Source organism: Ptychodera flava, chromosome 2 (genome assembly GCF_041260155.1).
Source record: "Ptychodera flava strain L36383 chromosome 2, AS_Pfla_20210202, whole genome shotgun sequence".
Classification (NCBI taxonomy): Eukaryota; Metazoa; Hemichordata; class Enteropneusta; family Ptychoderidae; genus Ptychodera; species Ptychodera flava.
The window spans coordinates 22,200,003-22,225,676 of NC_091929.1; the positions used below are offsets into that span (position 1 = coordinate 22,200,003).

At 38.7% G+C, this 25,674-nt stretch overlaps 1 protein-coding gene across 1 annotated transcript; it reads right to left on the bottom strand.

Annotated features, from left to right (window-relative positions):
* Positions 1-467: 467 nt before the first annotated feature.
* On the bottom strand, positions 468-25,202 carry LOC139117042 (43 kDa receptor-associated protein of the synapse-like). The gene is given in 7 exon segments (XM_070679864.1): positions 468-5,544; positions 8,022-8,221; positions 8,716-8,769; positions 9,482-9,604; positions 10,323-10,421; positions 24,431-24,491; positions 24,493-25,202. Coding segments are annotated over 7 exon segments (1,236 nt in total). The 5' UTR covers positions 25,113-25,202; the 3' UTR covers positions 468-5,465.
* Between the last annotated feature and the right edge of the window lie 472 nt (positions 25,203-25,674).

Here is a 25,674-nt window from a genome sequence, read left to right on the forward strand (position 1 = left end):
GCCTCGGGGACAGATATTCGGACTGTACCATTTTACGATTCTTTTATGATCTACCACTTGTGGGAGCTCATTTTAAAGCTCTAGAGAAAGAAAAGCTTTCACCGTCATAGTTTTCGAAGATCGAACATTTTATTTTTCCCCATAGAGTTTACACAGGGATGGCGGCTATTCTGAAGTTCAAAAATCGGTAAATCTAAGGAATTTGTTTCTCTAGTACCAAACTTTCCACGGTGACCCCTGCACTTTTTTATTCTTGATTTCGGTAAGAGTATAGCGAAAGTTCCATTGATTGAGCAAAAGTTTGTCTTTCACTTTCGAGGCGCAGACTACCTTAAAACAATAGAAATTGTCCCCAATCATAATGCCATTTGACTAAATATGGCATTGTAACTTTAACAATGGCGTTGTAAGACCATTGACGCAGTCTGACTTGTGCAAAGACAAGAATGGACAAGATTGCAAAAATTGGTGACAAAATGGTGTGGTACTTTATTACGCAGTTAGTTACAATGGATGTGTTTTTACTCTGAAGTATGATAAAGGCCATGAAAATGAGATGTCAAGAATATTTGAAGGCAAAATCAGTCAAAAGCAAAAAGGCGACAACAAAGGCTCGTGATAAGAAAATTGCCACAAGCTCTTTTTTATCTTTGGAGTAAGAGATCTTTGATACGGAAATAAAACAAAAGACTGAATCACCGACAGTTTCAATACATATCTCCATAAAGTTATATGGAGATGTTTTTTCAATAGTTCTTCCTGTTTCATGTGGTTATAATTTCTGAGTAAAGCTTGTGAGATTAAAATATCTCAACAAGAAATGATCGCAGTTGCAATGGTTAAAAATAGCATTTTAACCTTTAAACAGGGAATGACAAGAAATGGCAAACTCCCTCTGACAGTTCAATGATTCAACGCAGCTGTCCAGTACATGGCATTATGTACTAAATATCACCCAAATAATAACGTTTAACAAGTAGATGACCCGATGTGTTATACTCACAAAATATGTAAAACAAAATAACTCAGTATGTAATACTAACCCAGCATGTAATAACACTTAACTCAGTGTGTAATATAAACCAAATATGCAATTACACTGAACTCACTATTTAAAACTAACCCAACATGTAATAACACTAAACTCAAAATGTAATACTAAGTCGATATGTAATAACACTAAAATCAATATGTGATACTAAGTCGATATGTAATAACACTAAACTCAATATGTAATACTAACCCAATATGTAATAATACTTAACTCAACATGTAATACTAGCCCAGTATGTAATAACACTTTACCCAATATGTAATATTGTACCAGCCCAATGGTTACTTATTTGGTTGACACAGCATAGGTTGATACTATATGTATTCCATACTCATATGGACAAGAGAAAAGGGCAGGTTTTGAATTGGAATTGAGATGAAAAAGTTCAGTTGACTATGAATTTTATCAAGAATGTTTCCGAAAAAAGTTACAATGAAGGTTTCATCATTTTCGTAGAAGTATAAAAGCATTGGTTTACTGACTACCTTAACTACTATTTACATTCTCTGTAACACAATGAAATGTATCGGACATTTGGCTTGCCAACAACATGCATGCATGTGTCTGATGTTCATTATTGTTGTTGAAAAATTAATTCAAGAACGGACGTATTCACCCGTCGAGGATGACAATACTTGTACACAAATATGGTTGCTGTACTGTCATTCTGGACGCTGTCCGATGATCAGCTGTTAAAGGTATACTATCACCTGTTCCAATTTTGCCACAGTTACCATGGAAGAGAAAATCTTACCAATCACAGATTTTAAGCGGGTGGCCCCTTTTTAAAACAGCGCCCTCACATGGGTATTTTGAATAGATTACAGGTGACTGTATACCTTTAACGATAACAACAAGAGTCTGTCATTGGAACACTGAACAAATAGGAAAATAATCACCAAAAGTTACAGACATTTCTCTTTTAATTTAAATACAGAAATCTAAGATTAAGGTTAACTAGTAATGCGTTATTTGTTATACATTTCTTGAAATACAATCATTGAAGGGACTATCAGGCGACGGTTTGTTTGTGGGTTTTTCATTCTTACAATCTCCCTACACAGTTTTTTCCGACGTCACATAGCTTCTATTCTCGTGTAGATGACGTCACATAGATTTTGCTCATTTATATTATATACGCGAACGGACGCGATGTGGAAACACTTTCAATGTGTATTGGAAAATGTGCAATCGTCTTAAACTACAGGAGATGTGCTATTCGAGATACCTACGGCCCCTAACTGATTAAGTATTTATCAAGAAGCCTGATTCTTTTACTTCAGCAAAGACAGTCGGAAAGAAAACGAACAATGAATGACAAACAAAAGTTTGACTATGTATTCACAAATTATCGATACTGAATTTATTTTTTAATAAATTTATTTATATTATTTACCCTTTTACCATATACCTTTTACCTTTTTAATTACTTTACAATAAGAAGATTGATAATATTTTTGGAAGACTGGTGTTAGCCTGGGTAAAATAATTCTGGCACAGAAAAGGTTACAATCCTAATGTCCAATTAGCTTTTTCCTAAGATCGGAAGCTGTTATCCAATTGGTTGGCTGAATCTTACCGTTATAATTGGATAATACAAAAATACTCCCTAAGTTACTGTGAATAGTGACAATCGACCAATCATATATAACCTTGCGATCGCGCTGCACATCGGCACACTAAGATACCAAAATTTAGGAAAAAGCAAAGATGTAGATTTCTTTACTTCTCATAACAGTCAAAAATAATTCTCAAAATATTCTGTTAATTAGAGCTCTCTTGCTTTGAAAAAGCATAAATTTGTCACCAGCAAAATCGCATTAAGATTACTTTGCAGAATAAGGTATGTAATGCAAGAATCGTTTTCATGAGTCATCTTCTACCATTTTTATGTGAACGTTTGTAGTTTGGTGAAACTTGCCAGTCTTTTCGTCAGAAAGGTTTCTAGTTACTCTAATTCAAATAACACCATTAGAAGCATCACACCAGACGATGAATTGTAAACACTGCACACGCGTTATCGAATTGTGAAATACTAAAAAATGCAGTTGCTCATTTTAGTCTTACCTTCTGTAGGTGTTGTTGCTTTCATTTGGTATAAGTTCATGATCAGTGTTAGAAGCTTTTCATGGCGGTTTGTTACATACTGGAGAGAAATACTTATCTAAATACTTTGTTTCGTCAAATTTCAAGCCTTTATCTAAACCATGTCAATGTATTTGAACGTATATTATTATCGATTAATATAGTCATATATAAAGATTTTATCATTTGCTTCTTGCAGTTAAATATTCGTAGTACCGTGTGGCTACCAACGTATTATGAAGCGTGTAAAATTTCACTTTTTGGTCGTTGGTGGCGATGTCTTGGAGCAGGGAATCGTTCGTTCCCTCTACAGACTCGCCACATTTTGACTCCGTTCACCATCGCTGTCTTTTGACAGAGTTAAATTAACAATATGAACTTAAGAAAATGCACATATCACATTTCTTGCAAACATTATTTGCATTATTGCATGAACAGTCTGTTAATAAGGATATATGTCTGTTTAAATCTAGTTCCTGTTACCTGCAGCACAACTTTGTCGTACTTTGTGCGCAGGTTCTGTCATCCTTTGCTTTTACCGCCAAATAAAACGGAAATGAGATCTACTCGGCCTCGAAAATCACGCGGGAGTTCAAGCCCGCAACGCTATCTTGCTTACTGTTAAATAAAACGCAAAAAATGAGTTCTACTCGGCGTTGAAAATCACGCGAGAGTTCAAGCCCGCAACGCTATTTGGCCGATGTCAGGCGACCAACTCGTGGAGACAGAACAGTACCAGCTGGTACTCATACATTGCATTCAGCCTGGCCTGCTGCAACACATGTTAAATAGACATCAAGTGTAACTCTAGACTGTATTTTTTCAGATCTTTGTTCTGTAAATTTACTCCCTAGACCACGCTAATATACCAAGGATTCTCCTTGTCAACAAAGCATGTATTGTATGATGAGTATAATTTTTGTTGACAGATGTGTTCAATTCCAGACTTAAATTCAAATTTGTTAAACAATGCTGTACATATACATGTAGCGGGCTGTGCCGTACTGGGTCCGTGTTAGTGAACAGGATATTGCGGTTGATCTACAGAACAAAAATGCTGAAAAATGACCGAAAGTTTAACACAGCTGTAGAGCTGTAAAATCGAAAGATGATGCAGAATGACACACCACAGGGTAAATTGGCATGCTTAGCATTTGACATTTTGTCGACGCGTTCGCGCTTACCATGGGTTTCCGCGCCTAATTGGAAAGTACAAGCTTTGTGCCCAATGCTCCGGTGAAAGGGCTTGAAATATTACCTCAGGGGGATCTATCTCATGTCGTGTGTAGTGTAACCTTCCTCATGATGAGATACAGCTCCACCAAGTTTTCTGCTTCTATCGCGATCTCGACTGTGAAAAGCTTGGCCCTATAAACAAGTCCGTCATCACTGTGGCCTCCGCCCACATCCCAAATGTACTATGGTCTTTGCAGTACTGCGCAGCTGCCGATCGCCGAGGGAAATACACACACATGTGAAACACCTAAATTTGTTTTCTTGGTTGGCGGCCTAGGTTGCCAAAACTCAGACCTGACAAAATGATAGAAACTGATATTATTTACCAACTTATCAACATGGATATTCGATTATCCCCCATGTTTTTGGGGATGGACCCTTCAATCTTGGGGAGGTGTCGGTAAGATTGCGCGATTCAAATTTGACAATAGTTCCGGACTTTGCAAGTACTTTTTACATTTCAATATTATATATGGCCGACCTTTGTGTTAATATAATTTTAAAGCTACATGTCTGGATATTTTATAGTACTCTTTGGTCTTTTTAGTCAAATTTTGCAACGCCCTCTAAGACAATAATGGTCGACCCCTCACAAACAGGGAAAGTATTTTGGTGACCTTAAAGCTTATCAGAAGCCCTAGATAGCTGGTTCGTACAAGGTTCGGCGTTCCTGTGGGAGTGATCTCAATTTCAGTTTTGAATAACAACGATACTGCTCTCTCCCGCTGACACAGTGACCTAAAGCTACCAAAAGCGTTTAAGGGCGCCTGAACTCGACTCGGATCTTCCGCCAAGTAGAACCCCATCTGAGTCTCTTTAAAGTCAAAAGTTCAAGACTGAGAATCCGCTCCCCTTGCGTCTAGTAGGTGATTGACCTTCTTGTGGGTGGTCCTGTTAAAATACTGTGTATGTGCCTAGAAATGAGCTCAATCCCGCGACTATACTTCTCTTAGTGGCAAAGATGAGTTGACATGACGAACACGGAGACCTTTCGTTCCAAATGATCACAAAATTTGCTTATCGAATGTATATGAAATAAAAAGAATATTACACAATGTCTATTGTAGATTTTCAACCGTTGGTTAATATTTTACACGAAGACTGGCTTTACTAGGGTTCTGCGGCAGTCGGGGCATCCCTTGGAAACGCTTGAGTACGACTCCAGACAACTGGATTGAAGGATACAAAACAGATGAAGCATATCAATTGACAAGGAAATATAGAGTTTCAAAACGGAATGCCATGCATTAACAAAAGACATAAACTCGTGGTGGAATTTAGAAATCGATCTAGCCAACACACTCGCTACTGAAAGACTCTACTCTAAAAACGGCCCATTTCTGTGAACCAAACCTACTGCCCAGAAACGCTGAGGTAAATTTGGGTGACAAGGACTGAAAATCCTCGGATATGTTCTTGCGTTCATTCCTACACGGCATGAGAAGTCCTTTCAAGCAGAGCAAGGCCGTTCATTCACCACAACACTAACACACCTCTTACAAAACTTCCCACGGGCTATAGTTTACTATGTATTCGTTTAACAGTGTTCGTCGCTCTCTTACTTTTCATTTCGAGAATATATAATAGTAGGTATTTGGATAATAGGATTACTGAGAAATGCTACGTCGTGATCAAACAGGAATGATTTATGGGGAATGGATTAAAGCATAGCCGATCTGATCTGCTTTGCTTGTTCATTTCCTATTCTCTTTCCAATCACAATTTATTCAACATGGTCCGAGCGTTTGTTACAATGGTGTTATTTGCTTGTGTGGGTGTGTTGGGGATCGTGTATACGAGATAAATCTGCTTTCCTTGGCACCAGATCCTTTGATTATCGCTTATCATCTACAGGCACTCGGGTTGAGGTTGTAATAGTCCTCATAAACGTGCATGTGAGAGGAACTTATACCGATATTACTACATTCATTACTCCGTTGTCGTCATTCCTATTTCTTGATTATCTTATGTTTAGTCGCCAAGGGGATAAGAATGTCAAAATTAGCGATTTTCATTGGCGGATTTTTTAGTATGGCACAAATCTGAAACCGCTCTCGATAATTTATGCCTTCAGATTATAGCTAAAACAGAACATCGTGGGCGACGACGACAGCAAAGATAATGGTTTCACAGTGGTTGTAGTACAATATATAGAGTTGAAATTAGAATTACAAAGATGAATGCTCTTTCGGAAGAGTCAGAACATTTCTTTTCTTGAAAAGATATGATAATGTGACAATTTCAATGATCCATTATGGCGGCGTCTGTGTGAGGCGTTCTCGTGCAGCCTCGTTTTGATAAGTTCGTCTCGTTTAATTTCGTAGAAAATTACGGATTCGTCCGGTGAATAAAAACGGAATGAAAATACAATTTTCATTAAGGAGAGGTGTGTGTGAAACATCTTGGTAATTTCCTAAGACTGTTTTTAAAGTCGTCAAAGGGAAGTGAGTAGGCGTAACACCATCGGCGCAAGAAGTATGCAACTTTACACCGCGGATATTGAACGTGATGGGAGGGGCGGGGGGTTTGTCGTGCATTAATCTGTAGGCATAGAAAGTACGAGTATGTCAAATCATGTATGAAGATGATGATGGTGATGATGATGATGATGATAATGATGATGATGATGATGATGATAAGGATGATGATGATGATGATGGTGATGATGATGATGAAGATGATGATGAAGATGATGATGATAATGATGATGGTGATGGTGATGATGATGATGGAGATGGTGATGGTGATGATGATGATGATGATATGACGATTGGTGGTGATAATGATGGTGATGATGATGGTGATGATGGTGATGGTGATGATGATGATGATGACGATGGTGGTGATAATTACGATGATGATGATGGTGATGGTGATGGTGATGGTGATGATGATGATGATGATGACGATGGCGATGATGGTGATGGAGATGATGATGGTGATGGTGTGGTGATGGAGATGATGATGGAGATGATGATGATGATGATGATGATGATGGTGGTGGTGGTGGTCATGGTCATGGTCATGGTGATGATGATGATGACGATGGTGATGATGGTGATGGTGATGGAGATGATGATGATGATGAGTGATGATGATGATGATGATGGTGATGATATTACGATGATGATGATGATGGTGATGGTGATGATGATGATGATGACGATGGTGGTGAATGATGATGATGATGATGATGATGATGGTGATGGTGATGGTGATGGTGATGATGAGATGATGTGATGAGATGATGATGATGAATGATGATGATGATGATGATGGTGATGGTGATGGTGATGATGATGATGATGGTGGTGATAATTACGATGATGATGATGATGGTGATGGTGATGATGGTGATGATGGTGATGGTGATGGAGATGATGATGATGATGATGATGATGATGGTGATGATGATGATGATGATGATGGTGATGATGGTGATGGTGATGATGATGATGATGATGATGATGATGATGATGATGGTGGTGGTGGTGATGATGATGATGGTGATGATGATGATGATGATGATGATGTTGGTGGTGGTGGTGGTGTTGGTGTTGATGCTGATTGTGGTCGTGATGATGACGGTGGCGCTGGTGGTGGTTATGGTGATGACGGTGATTATTTCCTTAAATGAGCAACTTACTTTGCATGAAATAAATGCCAGCACTGCAGAGGTTCCAAATCAGTTTGCTTCTCTGCGATACTTTCATTGCAGATACCGCAGGACAGGCCAAGGTCATCTATTCCTTGCTTGTACATTTTACTGTATTTCTTTGCTTCTTCATACTGACCCAGTGTGTTGTACAACTTTTCCAACTGCCAGTGTATTCTCATCGCTTTCATCTGTCGATTTAAGTGGTGTTATTTTCTTCAATATGGTACAAACACATGCATACACCATTTTTTAAAATGTCATTTACGTACAGTGGTGCACAGACGCATAATCGGCAGCATATTCTTTGAAGAAAGCGCTGTTCCTATTTTTTTCATATATCTGAAAGTCCTTTCGTTCTTCATGACTGACTGTAGACATGTCAACACACTGATGTCTATCGATCCGTCTGTCCGTCCATCCGTCTGTCTGTCTGTCTCTATATATGTATGTATGTATGTATGTATGTATGTATGTATGTATGTATGTATGTATGTATGTATGTATGTATGTATGTATGTATGTATGTATGTATGTATGTATGTATGTATGTATGTATGTATGTATGTACATACCTACGTACATATGTTAATTTTGTTCCGTCAATTCCGATTATAAATGATATTGGTATCATTTATATCAATCACATCACATATATCAATTTCCGAATTTATCATTGACTTACCCTGTTTCCAACAGTTTCAGCGATTTCTAGGGCTCTGTGGTTGTACTCCAATGCCTGAAATGAAATTACATTTTACATAACAGGTAAATTATTAGTGATTCCCACTATACAAGGTGGAGATCGCATTGAGAGAGAGAGAGAGAGAGAGAGAGAGAGAGAGAGAGAGAGAGAGAGAGAGAGAGAGAGAGAGAGGGGGGAGAGGGGAAGAGCGCAGAAAAATATGGCAGATGAAGAGGTACAATTAAACCAGGTTCAATGCAGGCAAGTCATTTTTGACTAACTGACGATACAGTCCCTGTTGAGAATTCATTACGTATATTTGTTGACAAACTATGGTTCATATTGTGACGGGAACAATTCAGCTTGTATCAGCGAAGTCTAGCCAGACACTTCATTGTTAATTTTAAAAGCCATTTTCAGGTCCCATCGACCAGCTATGTTCATGTTGGTCATTGTCAAACAAACGGACGTGCAAATATGTGAGTCTGTTGTATTTCTGCCAAGTTTAACTACAATTGGTTAAGGAAAGTCTGTGTAGTGACTTTGAAATATTCAATAACAAAATTGCTGTTATCTAGTAAAATTTTAAAGTTCAACAAATCGATGTAGCAACGAAAGCAAAGGCATATTGTCATCACACAATATTTACACATAGTTACATAAACACACATACATTTACATATCAACTTCAGCAAACTATTGACCCTTGAGCTAAGGTCTCTTAGAAAACGAAATCAAAGAATGAAGTCATATATAACAGGCTTACTTGGCAATATTGCCTCCGCATCATCATATTCTTTGCCATCCCAGACAATACACGAATTTGACCAATCTTGTCTCCAATTTCTGTAGAAATATTCAGGGCTGCTTCATACCTCGGTAGCGCTCTCTGTAACATAAATGATGGGTGGGAAGATAAAATTAGGAATATAGTGAGATGGGACAGTTCAAGGTCTCTGTCTCTGTTAGTTTCTCTCAAGTCCACAAGTGAAGATTGATGGGCACAAATATTGGATATAAACTAAAGAGAGTTTCTGGTCCTCTAACTGTACACTTAGTCTCGGCGACTCATACCCTCTGTTAGGGGTGCCACGCTTCCGCCAGCAGACAAGGGTCCGGGAAATTCATTCTTAACCACTGTTTTCAAAACGGCCGCTGACAGGGAAATCTGATTGCCTCTGATTGGCTGGAACTTATGACCTCGGCAACGCTCGGGCTGTACCCGACTATTGCAAAAGCGAAGAAATGGGACAGCGCGGCATAAGCGGCTGTTTACAATATGGCTGTTTACTGTCTTTTTCTTTTATACCAGAAAATAATATTAGACAAATAATGAACGATTTAAAGGATTCAAAATTGGGTAATATAGTGGATTACTTAAGTCGACATAATCATGACTTTGCCATGCAATGAAAGCTACAAATTCGAAGAAAATGTTCAATTTGCATGCACGTTTCACATGACCTATGCTATCAAAGTGTTTCTTTTTCCAGTGAACAGCAGCCTATATACTGCTCGGCACTTCACCGTATTATATGACTTATTTCTTATCTTGGGACGAGGGTTCGTGTTGGGTGTATGTAAGGTGAAAGGTGGACATAAAATACCTCATAGTCGCGTCTGTCGCGGTGGATATCAGCGAACAAACACAGGCATCGTGACTGAACACTACGGTCCCCGAGGTGAAGAGCTAGTTTCATGGCGTCCTGTAAAATGGAACAGAGCACAAGAAATTATTTGATAAACTATAAAATCTTGTATTGACACCCTTTCAGTGCCTGTCTTCCTCTAAAAGTCCGCGGCAACAACATTCAAGGAACCTAACAAACCTTCCATTTACATCATGTACCTGGCGCCCAACATTCCACGTACACGGAATTTGTCGCTGTGGCCTGTTTGGAGAGAAGTATTATTACTTGTCTCGTATGGATCATACTGATGGCGAATCTGAAACCTACAGAATAGTTAATCAATACTGGCAGAGGATCTTATCAACCAATTTTCAACAGTTTCATCTTGGAAGTTTACTTTCGTTCAATATATCTCAGAATAGCATTTGGATGTCATGAGTATTAGTACCTCTGGTTGCTAATTTTCGAAATCACCTGTTACATGAGTTGGTGTAGAAAGGCAGTACCGTGACGCCATACGTAACACCCGCCTTGTAGTAGATAAAAGTCACAAAAGTTTAAAGAAGATTTGGCAACAGTTTCAAATCTGCTCGCTGAATAGTAGAACATAAATTTTCCCGCCAACTGATGATAAAAATGCCTCCAGTTAATCCGCCTGCAGATACGAGAAACAAACGAGGGGCGCGCCGTGGATAATTAAAACACGCGCACGGCAAACGTAACTTCCGCGTTTAGGGGGGGGGGGAGGGTTTGGCTGTATTTCGATTTCAGTGCGCAAAAATCGCACTACATGTTTTCATATGAACATTTCGCTCCACGTTTTACTATATCGCAAAATATCGAGCTATACTGTTTGGCGTGTACCAGTGGTGGATTTGGTCGAGTATTTCTGTCTGTTGGTTCTCACTAGGTGACTGGATGCTTTATGTTGTGGGTTCGAACCCGATTGAAAACACTGTATATTCTTAACAACGTAATTACCGATTGTATATAGGTATGATACAGAATGAGGCTGGGTTGGATTTTCGCACTTCCAAATTTTCGTTTAGGACGGGGGGGGGGGGGAGGGGAGTAAGGCAAAACGCAATTAGTTTCGTTTATCGTGCGCATGCTTTAATTATCCACGGCCCTTAAGGTAGAACGCACCTCGGGACAGAAATTCGGGCCTCCAAATTTTTCAATTTTCTTCTGACCTACCACTTGTGGGGCTCATTTGAAGCTCTTGGCGAAAGAAAAGTTTTTCACCGTCTTAGTTTTTTGAAAATCGAAAATTTTATTTTTTCCCATAGAGTTTACACAGGGATGGCGGCCATCTTGAATTTCAAATATCGAGAAATCGCAAGATATTGTCTCTCTAGTACCAAAGTTTGCACGGTGACCCCTGATTTTTATTCTTGCTTTGGTAAGAGAATGGTTCAAAGTTTCACTGAGGAAAATATGAGCAAAAGTTTAAGTCTTTCACTTTCGAGGTGCATATTACCTTAAGAACAAATGTGAATTACTATTGTACATATAACCATTTCAAAGTTATATGATTAAGGGACCGTAAATAATTAAAACACGCGCACGGTAAACGAAACTTCTGTGTTAGGGGGAGGGGGTTTGACTGTATTTCGATTAGCGTGCGCAAAAATCGCACTACAAGTTTTCCAATCCAAAATCTCGCTACACGGTTTTTGTATCTCAAAATATCGCGCTACATTGTTTTGCATGTACCAGGCCAGAGTGCGGCACTGGCGCTACACAAGCATTGAAACATGTGAATCAGTGCATGAGTAAAATAAGTAACAATCATTTTGGATACCCTGTTTCATTTCATTCTGTTGGTTGCGTCACATTGTTGAGTTGGAGCTGAACAGAGATTGATTTTAGAGGGGGTATGCGGGGGGGGGCGGTCGGTAGCGTATGCGTGATTACATCGCCACGTAATCACCAATTATTGGATGCAGATACAGAATGAGGCTTGGTTGGATTTTCGCACTTCCAAACTTTCGTTTAGGGGAGAGGGGGGAGGGGGGGGTTGAGGACAAACGCACTTAGTTTCGTTTACCGTGCGCATGTTTTAATTATCCACGGCCCTAAGACAATGTGCATTACTATTGTACATATAACCATTTCAAAGTTATATGATCAAGACATTTAGGAGCCATGCTGGTTCGTGTGGAGATAGGTCAAAAGTCAACTCCAACCTTTGTACTAGCAAATTAGGTCCCGCAGTGCATGTACTGGTAGCTGGCCAATATGAACCCAATCACTAGCCCCAACCTGGAATTAGATATGCACATTCTAAAAATTGGGTACAGTAAACAAAACAATCTCATAAGCACGTATTAAACCTGACCTTCCGCTGGGCAACCCCCTACATGTGTAGCTATTGTTTATCGCGCTGAAAATCGAGTTTGAGACATTGGTTCGAACAAATAGCATCAAATAGTTTGGTTTTCGTGTGTACACTGTTCATTTAATTCGCCATATCTCTGGCAAGTGTTTATTTGCCTAACTGCACACACTTGATTCACCGAGCCACCAATTACATGCCTGTCCACACTGCCTAACTATGCTAAAAACTGACAAACAAGGGATGAAAAAGTATTATTCAAATTTAGTTAAAAACGCGTATCTACAGAAAGTGAAAAATTCTGACTCTACATCAACTCAAGGAGCACACATGCTAAACATCAAATCGGTAAAATGAGAGGTGTTAAGACAAAAAAGCGTTCTCAAAGCGATTCACTTAAAGAATGAAAGAAATCGTCTGAAGATATTTGCCAAAGTGACCATCACACCAAGTGTAGTAAAAGCTACTGGACAAAGACTACAGCTAACGGTATACGGCGCACGGAAAGCCACGGAATTAGTCCGTTAGATAATAGGTCCATGGGAATAAAACACCCCTTTCGCTAAGAATATTTTTGATGACTCAACGCAATAGCTCCTCTAATATTGCACTCTTCCTAACTCTTTCGAATACCTTCAGCTCCATGGAGCTGCATTCATCAAAATTACTTGTCACTTTTAGTCGCCATGGTGTGTTCCACTACTTGACTTGTTGAGTTATAAATCTTATCGCCTTTCGTTGGCGCTTTTCGCCAAGCATATCCTGCTCCAACGTCCGCTGACCCCAATATATAACTCTGATCTATCTCAACCCTTGCTTTTTTCTCTTGTTTGTCTTTCTGAATTCCCCTTTTCCCAAAAGCTACGGTTTTATCTTTGTCATTGTTTGTGTTCTCTGAATTCCAGTCTGTCTCTGCTCGCCCCCATGTGATACTTGCCTCGGGGGGACGATCTTAAGGTAAACTTCTGGGGCTCTGATGTGCGGGTCTACTACCTGTGAGGCTCTTAGAGAAAGTTTCAGCTGATTTCAATCTCACGTACGGCACCCACTTACCGATCGAGCAAAGACACAACAGTCAAATCCCTTAACAGGGGTTAAAGGTTATTGAACTTTAACAGGGGTGGTTCAATAACCGAGCTAAGTTGTTACAATTTTAGTCCTTTGGGCCAAAGGCCCAAAGTACTAATGTGATGACGCGGCCTCTGTTGTTGCATACAGTGGGCCGTATGCTGTGGACGCAGGTATCTCAGAAACGCTTCAGTAACTCTTTTTCTGAAATTTGGTCTGGTGGTCACTTGGCATGTATCTCAAACGGTCTTTTTTCTTTTTTTGATTGAATCATTTTAAAGTCACTTTTTTAGCTTTTTTCTGATAACCACTATTTTCACTTTTCCTCAAAACCACTGATTTGATTATTGTGATGTTTGGCATGGGTGTTCGTATAGTTGAAATACCGTCAGAAATGTTCAAGATTTGGTGATACATGCCTCACATTATTTTTAAACAATATTTTTATCCATTTTTATTTTATATTTACTTGATTTTGCCTCCTTTCGCTAAAGCTACCGTCTGCGCATGCGCACAACTGTAGGACAAAATCTGAGTTGAAGAATCGAAACGGACGCCATCTTGTTTCTCGGTATGGGCACATTTTTGGTAAAGTTGACAGTGGTGCACTTTTGCAGCTGTCGTGTATTTTTTGGTACGAAAGGCGCCTTTGATCGACTGAAGAATGATGGCCTCCGTAGGCGATAAACACCGGTACTGGCAGGCATATCAGTTCTACTGAGGAAGTAATCCACTGGCCCGTATAGGTCAGGGGCTCACTTAGGGGAGAACCACTTGATTTCTGGGGGGGGTATAGAGGGTTTCGAGGAAAAAAATTGTCACCAGGTGAAATAAAAGAAAAAAATTAAGCCTGTAATGGCTTGAGAAAAAAATATTCTCATAACAGACAGAAATAAAAAAGGAATTGTCACAATGCTGTTGAAATGAGCAAAATTTTGGAAACTTCATTCTCATGTATTCTTTGCTGGCATGCTGCCAAAGGCACGCAAATGTTTTTACCACAAGTAATTCTTATGTGTTTTTTCCAGCACTTATGATATAAGCATTCACTACTTTACACCTCGGTGCACTCGATGTTTTCCTTCCCTTTTCTGACCCAAGAAATCATGTTTCAGGATTTCTGTTGCAATATCTCAATGGTATAGGCAATATCTAGATGGGACTATTTGACTTCTGTAAATCGTGAAAATTTAAACACAAGATAGGAGTCAATAACTAGTGTTAAAACCAATACATTATTCTCTCAATATAAATATGTTTATGTTAGAAAGATTACAAGTTGACAATGAAAATTGAGGAACAACAAATATAATGAAATACAATGTGTGAGCCTTGTTTCTCTGACCACAAAAGATAACATCTCCCCTGAGAACATAAAAGGAATTGACTGTTTTAAAGAAAAGCAGTTATAGTACTGATCACAGTTGATTTGCTAAAAAAGTGTTCTATAATTTAAAGTTGTATATATAATAGACTTTCCATTTTGTTTGTCATTTGTTGGAATGTAAAATGAATAAATAAAACATCCTGTGATATGTGAAACACTGGCTTAAATTTGAAAATTGCACTGCTACTCCATTTGAAAAAAAAATTGATGCAGGTCTGACTGTAGAAATCAAAAAATGCTGTCTCTCTAACAAAAAAAAGTTCCCATACCCACTTCCTGCATACCCCCCCCCGAAATCAAATGGGTCTCCCCTTAATATGCGCATGCGCACATAACAAGTTAGCGTTGTTTTTCGAGGACTTTGAAAAAAAAACCCCGAGGCCTTCATGTTTCTCGGTCAGTTGCGAATTTTGACGTTTTAAAGGTTTTAGCGTATATTTGATTGCTGTCATGTATTTTTTGCACGAAACGCTCCTTCGAGCTTCCGTACTCGGTACTCCCAGGTAATTTCGACAGTTGTGCATTGATTTTTGACATCATTTTGACTTCAGATCGCTAAAGTGTGTGCTTTTAAAGTTTTATGTTGACCGATTTACTAAGGAAGTACGCGCACTTCAGAATGAAAAACTTCACTTCACGGCATAATCTGACATGGTAATTTGGCATGATCATCAGATCATACATGATCCGAGATTGCACTTTAGCAAGGTCACGATAACTAATGTTGTTTGTTTCACTGTCGTTTAATACCTATATTTCCACTAAAAGACCATTAGAATTTCCTCCTGGCTACTTTGAAATCGTGCACTGGCATGCATGTAGTTGTCAACATCACTATGCTTGTTTGTGGCGAACAAAAACCCATCGGCAATCGCCACGATCTCAAAAGCGTGGCGACAGCTGATTTCGTCGAAACTAAGCAGTCCAAATATATGCTAAAGACAAAATAAAAACTCTTTATTTAAAGCGCTTACTTGAAATTGTAAAGGAAGACAAATATTACAATTACATTCTCGCGATCTCCATGAACTGGCCTTCCGATCACGCTGATACTGAGATCATGGAGGTAGTGCTGAGCTTTATTGACACAATATTTCATATCGCAGTATCAAATCAAACTGATTACAAAATCCCTGGATCAGCGATATTTTAGTGAAATTTCCACATTAATCATAACTTGTGAAAAGTAAACGTGAAACAAAGACGTCGTGTATGCTGTCGATCGACAGCATTGTGTGAACCATAAAACCAGCTGGCATGGCATGTGCATTGACTGCACATGATAAAAGCAAGTCGACATTGCAATATCAAACGGTCTACATCTTGTGAAAACAACGACGTAGCAGTGAAAGTTGTAATAGTAATCGGTAAAAACTCTTCACTGATGAACTGATAATAGCGTCAAACAAATGAAATTGCATATTTAGAGAAGGAAAACCAACGTCTCATCGTGGCCTTGAGTGAGAATAAACAATGGCGGATGTGCGGAGTGGGACTATTCTATTTAGGTAACGGGGGTACGGAGGGACACAGATTCATGAAGGTAAAACGTGGCATTTTCCTAGCGATGCTGTCGCGGGAACTTCAATGTCCCATTGTTGTAACACCTTTTCAATAGTTTTTCTGATCGGAAAAGTAATTTTATTAACTGTAATGATCTATTATACGCTCATCACCTTTCTGTATCGGGGTTTAACCAGGGTAAGAGCACATAAAGTAAAGTGAAGTAAGCCTTTATTGAAATCCTATCCCCATTGGGGATCTTGATCATAAAGTGCAATACAGGTTTTGCAAAATCAACAACAAAAGAGTATATATAGATGAGGATGTAACATGTTCATCAATATTTTACTCTTTTTCATTTTTATTTTGGTCTGAGTTCAAACAATTTTCCCAAATCACATAATGATGATTTGTCTGTTCTTGAAAAATGTTTATAAGGTCTTGTGTGTCTCTGAATGTGTTTTTACAAATGTTTTAATTAGTTTACTTAAACATCATGTCTACTGTGTGGCTAATGAAAGTTGCGTGTGGCTAATAAAATTAGGACCAAATTAGCCACACTGAGTAAGTGTGGCTACTAACTTGAAAATCCTACCGCTAACCCTGATTGTATGTCCTTTCCTGCACTACATAATTCAAAATAAATATTGTTTTTGGCCTATACATACTTGAGGGGTAAGCTTATTTAGTCTCATACATTAAAGATGCACTGTTGACCTACAGAGTCCAAACTTTTTATCATTGTATTGTAGATAGGTATACACTCCAAATACTAAGTACAAGTGTGGTGAGTGTAACAAGCAAATGTTTTTTAGTCAATGGTTCATATCAAGGTTGTTGATACTTACAATCCACACTTGAACTTATGCTGGAGCGGTAACCAACCAGTTCAAATAACTTTCATTTATGTCAAAACAATTTGACATTTTGCCAAATTTCACATTTATGGCAATTAATAAACAGTGAGGAGGTACAGAGGACGTCGGTGCCCCCGGCCCCATGTTTCTGATTGCCACCCTTCACACGCTGTAGAGTTCATGAAGCACTCGTATCACACATCGCACACAAACTTTATCAGAGCAACAAATACATCGCTTCAATGGGCGAAAGTGACATTTTCAATTTCCCCAAATAGATTTAACACACGGATAGTGGACATTTTGAATCTCGAAAATCGATAAAAGTTGGGTATTTGTTTCTCTAGTCCTAAATTTGAACGATCATCCTTGTACTTTATACTTGGTTTGGGAAGAGGTTGAAAGCTTCCTTAACGAAATTTCGAGCAAAAGATTAAGTATTTCAGTTTTGATGCGCACGCTCCTTACATGCATTTTCTGTATATCAAGACTTCAAAAAAACAACACACTATGTAAAGACACGTATTCTATTGGAAAAGCAGACTTAAACAGTTTTAAAAATCTAAAACTGTGATTTTTCGAAAAATTCTATGCCTATCGACTTTCCTCAAATTGTATTATTTTCAAACGACGAATTGTAGTATTTTCATCAGACGGTCGGGGTTCGGTTATAAGCATACGTGAAATCAAAATCTACGTTCACGTTTAGGTAAACGTTCCTGAGGAAAAAGCGTGTGGCATCCAGGCAACAACCCTTCAGAGTGGTGTGCGCAATCTGTCATCGCCTAGTCGACAGCGCCGTGTTATGCCACACCATGATACGACCACACAAATCGATGACCAAAGTACACACCAAAAATTGTAAAAAGTAAATGCATGCATCTGTATTGTCTATGACATAAATGTACCGTGGCACACATAATTCACAGACTTGTTCGTGTCGTGTCGCCTAAAAATGAGAAGAAATTCATGCATTTACAAGTTAGCTGAAAACTGCTGTCTCCAAGTAACACCCACAACAACGCCATGTTCGTGAACGCCAGTGTGGACGCAAAGATCGATGACGTCACAGTGACTGTAGAATTTCGCGATGCATACATATACGTCACGTAACTATGATAAATCTTGCGGCCAAACCTGTTTATTGTTGGTCTGCTTGTGTCAAACATGAAAAGTACAAAGGAATCTTATATTATTGGGCAAAGTTGCTGGTTCCAGCCCACGTGACCCTTCAGGACATACATTTGGTTTTGAATTCGGGTGTAGTGCATGTCCGGGTTGTATGTACAGTATAATCTTTTTTTCATCATGTCTGACTCCCTGACAACAAAACCAGGCCACGCACGAAACAGCTGCTGGGAAAACTCTATGAAGCAACAATAGTCTAATCAAAGCTACACGGCTTTCAAGGACCAAGCAAGTATTCACCAAAACTGCCCACGAGCATAAAATCGCTTATACAATGACGAAAGCGTGACACTGCTGTAGTGAACTGGCGTCACCAAGGCTATGGACAGACGGCAGAAGTATGGTTGCGTTTGTATGCGTAATGATGATTGGCCTACAGATATTCTTTAAACGTACACTGCCGTCAACGCAACAAAATATAACGTTTGTACAAGTATTGGACCGTGCTATACTTTTGGTTCCCTAATTTTTGGGCGCTGTCCTCTTTTAGTGCTTATATTTTCTTTTCAACTGTAAAAAGCAAGCTCTCCAAGTGTCTTCCCTTTGTTGGCATACGGGTCACGGTGAAGAACTTTGGAGTTCATGATTTGATAAGTTAGTATTTACGTCATAGGATCTATAATCCGTGACTGAAAGAATGTTGCCACACCCAGTATGGCTGTTTCAATAAATCAAGTCTACATGGAACAAAGATACAAATAAATAAATAAACAAACAAACAAATAAATAAATAAATAAATAAATAAATAAATAAATAAATAAATAAATTAATTAATTAATTAGTAATTAATGGAAAATAATCGTCACTAGAGCTATGATCAGCATCTGGATGTCAGTGTAGGTGGCCTATTCTATCATGATACATATCCACATCAATTTGAAAAATTAAAAATGTTATTTAAATTAGTCTGGTATTTTTATATAGGATACATGGTATACTTAAGAGTTTTCTCTCTTTATTGTAGGCGGTTCAATAACCTTTGTTTTTCACTGAGTCTGCGCGACGGTCCCCCACCATTGTGATCGATGGCAAGACACCAATACAGGATGTTGGATAGTCAATCAACTGGAATAGTAAAGGCGAGTTTGACAGATTTGCTGTTCAGGTTTGCATTTATCGAAATATTGAATATTTTAATATGTATTTATTACATTTTATGAACCAATTTAGTGCCAACCGGCCACTGTGATATAAAAGGTGAGTCAAACAAATACGCGCGTTCTCTTTTTGTAGAGCATGGCCAAGACAAAAAAGGGGGCTCCTACATTTTTTGGCCTGATCTGCGTTTGCGCAATTCCACCGACAAGTGCATTTACACATTGACGTCATCGGCGTCGTTTGGACATATGCTGAGGATACTTGAAAAACAAATGATGCGCAATGCTGCGGCGATGACGTCACGTGACAAGTGATTGAAATCACCACAATAAAACTCTGATTAACCACTTCCAGCGTTATAATTAGCCCCGACAACTTTGTAAGGTGTGTTACCATATCCGCGGATGTGTTTGTCACCTCTAATTTTTAGTAGTGATATTTTAAATCCTAGCTGTCTTCAAAGACCACCGAATTACAATGGCGAGTTATTCATACCGAAGATCTCAGGCTGTAGGTAGGACAAACTGCTAGGATGTTGCCCCAGACATCAATAATGTAAATGAACTTGACAACTTAACCATACCAGAATCTTTGAAATTTCTAGTCCCTGTAGGAATTGACTCCTTTTGTGTCACGATTTCTTTAAAAATCTACTAGCGGAGATAGTGACTGAAATCCAGCATTGTTTAAAATATCCATGAGCTATAGCTATAGACGCACATGTCACGCTCATGTAAGCCTTCTTCTCCAGTAACGCTGAGGTCAACCCTAATGGTAATGCGTACGGAATCATCCCAACTGTCTCATAAAATCTGAGATATCATGCTCCGGAAATAACTCTACAGAATTCAAACTAGCAACTACTTGACCCCGGAGTGCGACCTCAGTGACCTGCCCGTACGTGTAAAACTAGAAAAAACGAGGTCGCAATGTAAACACTACCAGACCAGTCGCAAAATGACAAAAAAGGTAAGACTAATCGTTTGTGGAATCATTATACGAAAAAAAGTGCGAATACTAAACTGTTCATAGGAATTTGAAACTGAAGTATTTTAGCAATGGGACTATAGCGTATCCTCTGACGAACTTTACGTGAGCAAAAAAGACACGAAATTATCAACCATACACGAATTGCCACATGCTTGTCACCTATTGGACATAATCGGAATGACGTCATATATATAGCGACCACCCACAAAGTAACAAAGAAATCTGTTAAGCGGTTCTTGAGGGTAGATTTTTATAAATAGATGAATACATAGGAAGCTAGATAATCGCTGTTTATTCATTTCATCGCTGGGGGTGGGGGGGGGGTGGGGGGTGGCTATCCACCTGTCTTCAATTCAAGGGACAATGTTCTTGCAAACAAAAATGGTTTGGTTTGGTTTAGTTTTCTTCCTTCTAAATTAAATTGAAATTAATACACACTGCAGTATTAGCGGTGCAAATACATTGCGCTGTGGACAATATACTGTGTTTCTGTTGACAAATAAATTCTCACCGGATTAAATTCAGTTATTAAAGGGCCAGTAATGCTAACTTTGAATAATTTTTTCCCAATTTTTGTTTTGAATGTGAACCATAGTTCCTTGTTCTACTCCCCAAGGCATGTTGATATGTACAGAGTCAGCTTGTCAACTCAGCCTCCTCGTGTGCAAATGCATCGTTATTGTTGAAAAGTGACTTCTGGTCCGGACTAGATTTCGAATGTAGACAATAACGATGCATTTTACCCATAAAGACGCTGCGTTGACAAACTAACTAGTGGGTGTTTCAGCATTCTTTGCGAAGTATAATAACAACTTCCAATTGATATATAAAATAAAAATAATGAAAAACATAGGGCCAAAGTCCCTGAAGCTACTATAGACATGGATACAAAATTAAGTATTTCCTAACTGTATGATATTATCTCACTAAGGTCATCCTAGGGACTTGTAAACCAAATATTAAAGCTGTCTGACCAGCGGTTTTGAAAAAACAAGTGACTCAACAGTTGACAGAGTTTTGCTGTGTTATGTAGAGAATAACCTTTTGTGACACATGTATTGATGGAGAAGGTGGATATCTTTGATAGCTCATTTCAGGATGGCCTGACCATTGTAAGTAAGTTCTGTTGAATAAGTTGAGACTGTACGTACTCAGAGAAAGCGCACTGAAGAGACAAATGTTTGAAACTTAAGAAGTTCAAGGTCATCAAAAGCATTGTAAGGAATCATGTAACACTTTCATTGCACTGTTTACACAGATTGCATAATTGCTATAAATAGCACATGAGGAATCTAACAGCCCAGCTTTACCATAAAAACCCTATCACTTTGACCACTCTTTTAATTGACCACTCTATTTTTTTCCTCAAAAAGTAATTTTATTTTATCCTCAGCAAGTCAACCATACATGAAGATTAGAACTTTCTCTATCTCTATTTATTTGACCACCCTATCATGACAAACTATTACGAGCAATTTCTTTGAGATAACATACAGAGCACAATAAATGATGGTTCAGAATATGTCAAAGTTGGGATTCAGGAAAGTTGCCTTTACATGTTTTAATCCTCTAAGATGGTAAGCATTTCACTATGAACTGTCAAAAAAAGTTGAACTTTCTGATAATTCTACACTAAAATTATTTTGGCTTTGATGATTATTCAATTATTTAAAATCATATTAATTATTTTTTCTGGGTGAATTGATAGGGTTTATACAGTACAAGAATTACATACAATGTAAGTCAAATTTTGACCAAAAATGACAAAAAAATTCCTTAAAAATACACATTTGCATATTTCATCACAATTTGAAACAAATCTAAGTTGGGTTGTCCCTAGGGACCTGTATACCAAATAACAAAGCTGTCTGACCAGCGGTTATGAAGAAGAAGATTTTTTACCAAAAACGCCTTTTTTGGCATTAATTTGCCTATTTTCAACATTATCAAAAAATTAAAAAAAGAAGTTTCTCAAAATCATATTTTTCATCTACACAACAAATATCAAATCAGTAAGTACTGCGGTTCTCAAGATATTTGAGTGGACGGACGCCTCACAAACGGACATACATACATACATACATACATACATACATACATACATACATACATACATACATACATACATACATACATACATACATACATACAGACTGACGACGGACGCCGGACGGATACCCATCCCAATAGCTTCTATAGACTATAGTCTATAGTAGCTAAAAATCATAAAAAGTTAGCAATATTTGCCCTCTAACGTAAACTGCACCTCAGGCACAAATATTTCGATTCTCAAAAATCTATGATGTTCTTCTGGTCCACCGCTTGTGTGGTTTCATTTTAAAGCATTTGGAGTAAATAAACTTTCAATCGTCTTAGTTTTTGCGAAATAGAAAATCTAATTTCTTACAAATAGAGTTAACACAGAGATGGCGGCCATTTTGAATTTCAAAAGTCGGTCAATGGGAGTCATGTTCTTCATGATCGAGAATAAAAATCAGCTTCACCTTGACCTTATTGTCACCTTCCAAAGTTAGGGATAAGAGAAACGAATTATCCATAAAATATCTAAAATTCTAAATGTTGGGTATACCGTTTGTCAACTCTAAAGGAAAAGATAAGTTTTTATCTGAATGGGGTCAATTGCCTTTTCGAGTTACATAAAACAAGACAGTGCATGGAATTTTCTTTACTCCATAAGCATCATCATAAGTCAACACATAAAGCAGACCAGAAAATCATTTTGAAATTTCCTGGGTCATAAAAACAATTCCCGAGGAAAAATTGAAACCTAGTTTTAGTTGTTTCAATGTCATAAAGAGCGTCAGAACAAGTCACGAATGCAAATAATGTCTCCTACGCAAACGATATTGATTACGTAAATGATATGAGTGTGGGATTAACCTTACTATACCATACGCCACGAAAAAACTGCAGCTCGAAGATTTGAGAAAATTGTGTATTCTGGTCAATGTGAGCACAATGCATGTGGTGACTGACAATTTCAAAGAATGAAAAATAACCGAAAAATAACTTGTCAGAATTGATCTAAACGAAAGAAATTTAAACTTTTGTTTCAAGTATATATGGTGGTTTGGTAAATTTGCAGCGATAATGAAAGACTAAATGTAGCAGAAAATCTTTAACGCGACCAAGTTGACATTCGTTGGGCGGGAAAAATGCAAGTTAACATGAAAAGTCACGCACCAAAAAATGTTCAGCTCTGCAAGATCTCGCGGGACTTCAATAAGCAACACTTTGTTGGGCGATCACGTGAAACAAGTCCGGTGCTGTACAGAGAAGCACCTGTGTAGGTTGAACTGAAATCATTTAATCTTTGCTGAAGTCATCGCTATACATGTGTTCTTTAACTGGGTCATCAAACAGCGTCTCGCAAACACCAAACAACGTTAGAAAATCTCGTGCAGCACGGGAAAATCTCTATATTGTCCCTCCTGATATTTCTACAGAAGCATCTGTAGGGTAATCGGCACATCGATAGTGCACACGCGCAGTAGAGGAAGTTGCAGATATTTGCGCAGTTTGAACGAATGTTGTCTACGATTAAAAGGAAATGAACAAGGCTCCGTTTTGTATGATGAATTTTGCTGGGTTGTGATGTTGTAATAATGTGCCAATAAATTTTTATTTACTAACCTCAGTGCATTCCAAAGAGACATTAAGCTTCCCAGCTTCCTGTATGGACCGGCCAGGTTCAACTTGCAAGTGTATGGAATTTTGGACACCATTCGTCGCCAAACTTGTTGACCAGTTCCACGCCCTTCAGATGGAACTGCAGAGCCTTGTCGTAGTCTTTCAGCAGAAGGTAGAGATCGCCCAGACTGCCGTACGCGTTGCACTCCAGACTCTTGTCTTGGCATTTCTGGGCTAGCTGCAGACTCTTGTGGATATATTCGAAGGCCTTCTGGTAGTCGCTGAATCCGACATACGCGTTGCCGAGGCAGAGATAGACCTGGCCGATGGTTCGGTTGTTGTTGGTCGCTTGGCTCAGGGCGTGTCGGCAGTACGAGATGGCTTTGTGGTACTCGCAGAGTTTCTCGTTGCTCCGGGCCAAGTTCAGGTAGGCCAGGGCTCGCATATCGCCGTTGTTGGCTTCATTGGCCAGATCTATCTGTTTCACCGAGTATTGCAACATGTCCCTGTACTTGCCCCATTCGCAGTGAGCCCAGGCCAGATAGCCCAACGCTTCGAACCGATCTTGCTTATCCGACGCCTTCGCGACAGCTCGCTTCCATTTTGCGACCGCGTCATCGGGATCTTGACACTTGTAGGACTTCAAGCCATCATCGATGAGCCCCCTGACCCACTTTTGACCCATTCTGACACCTCTTTTCCGTAGTTTAGACTAGAAACGACATATTCTCCTCGGCGGTTGCATCTTGACTCGTCGTTTGTTGGGGCCCCGTGAAATCCGATACCACTTAATGCGGTGGTGTCACGCGCAGTTTACGTTGTTTTCAAGGCTCTGTATACGATACAGGATGGTAGCGATTACAATATTATACATGCTCTTTAACAAAATAAAGGAAAAACGTAAAAATACAACGGCTCGTTGGAATTTAAAAGAGAAGTATTCGATTTCAAAATTTCAAAACATTTATATTTTAAATTTCCTCAGTTCAGTGAATACATTTACTAAGTCAACGTTTGCCCTAGCTTTCCATTGTGTAGCTTCTGACTTCAAAATTATCGACTTTGTTTTAGGCCTGCAGAAAGTCACTGGTTTTAGTTCAACTACCGATCATTACTGGCTTTCAAACTGGTCGACCTAATGTCAAAATCTCTTGACCGAAAATCTCTCGGATATCGCAGTGAGCTTGAATTAGTCTTGGGATTGTGAAAATTAAGGAAATATATTCCTGCAGCCGTATCTTTCTCTT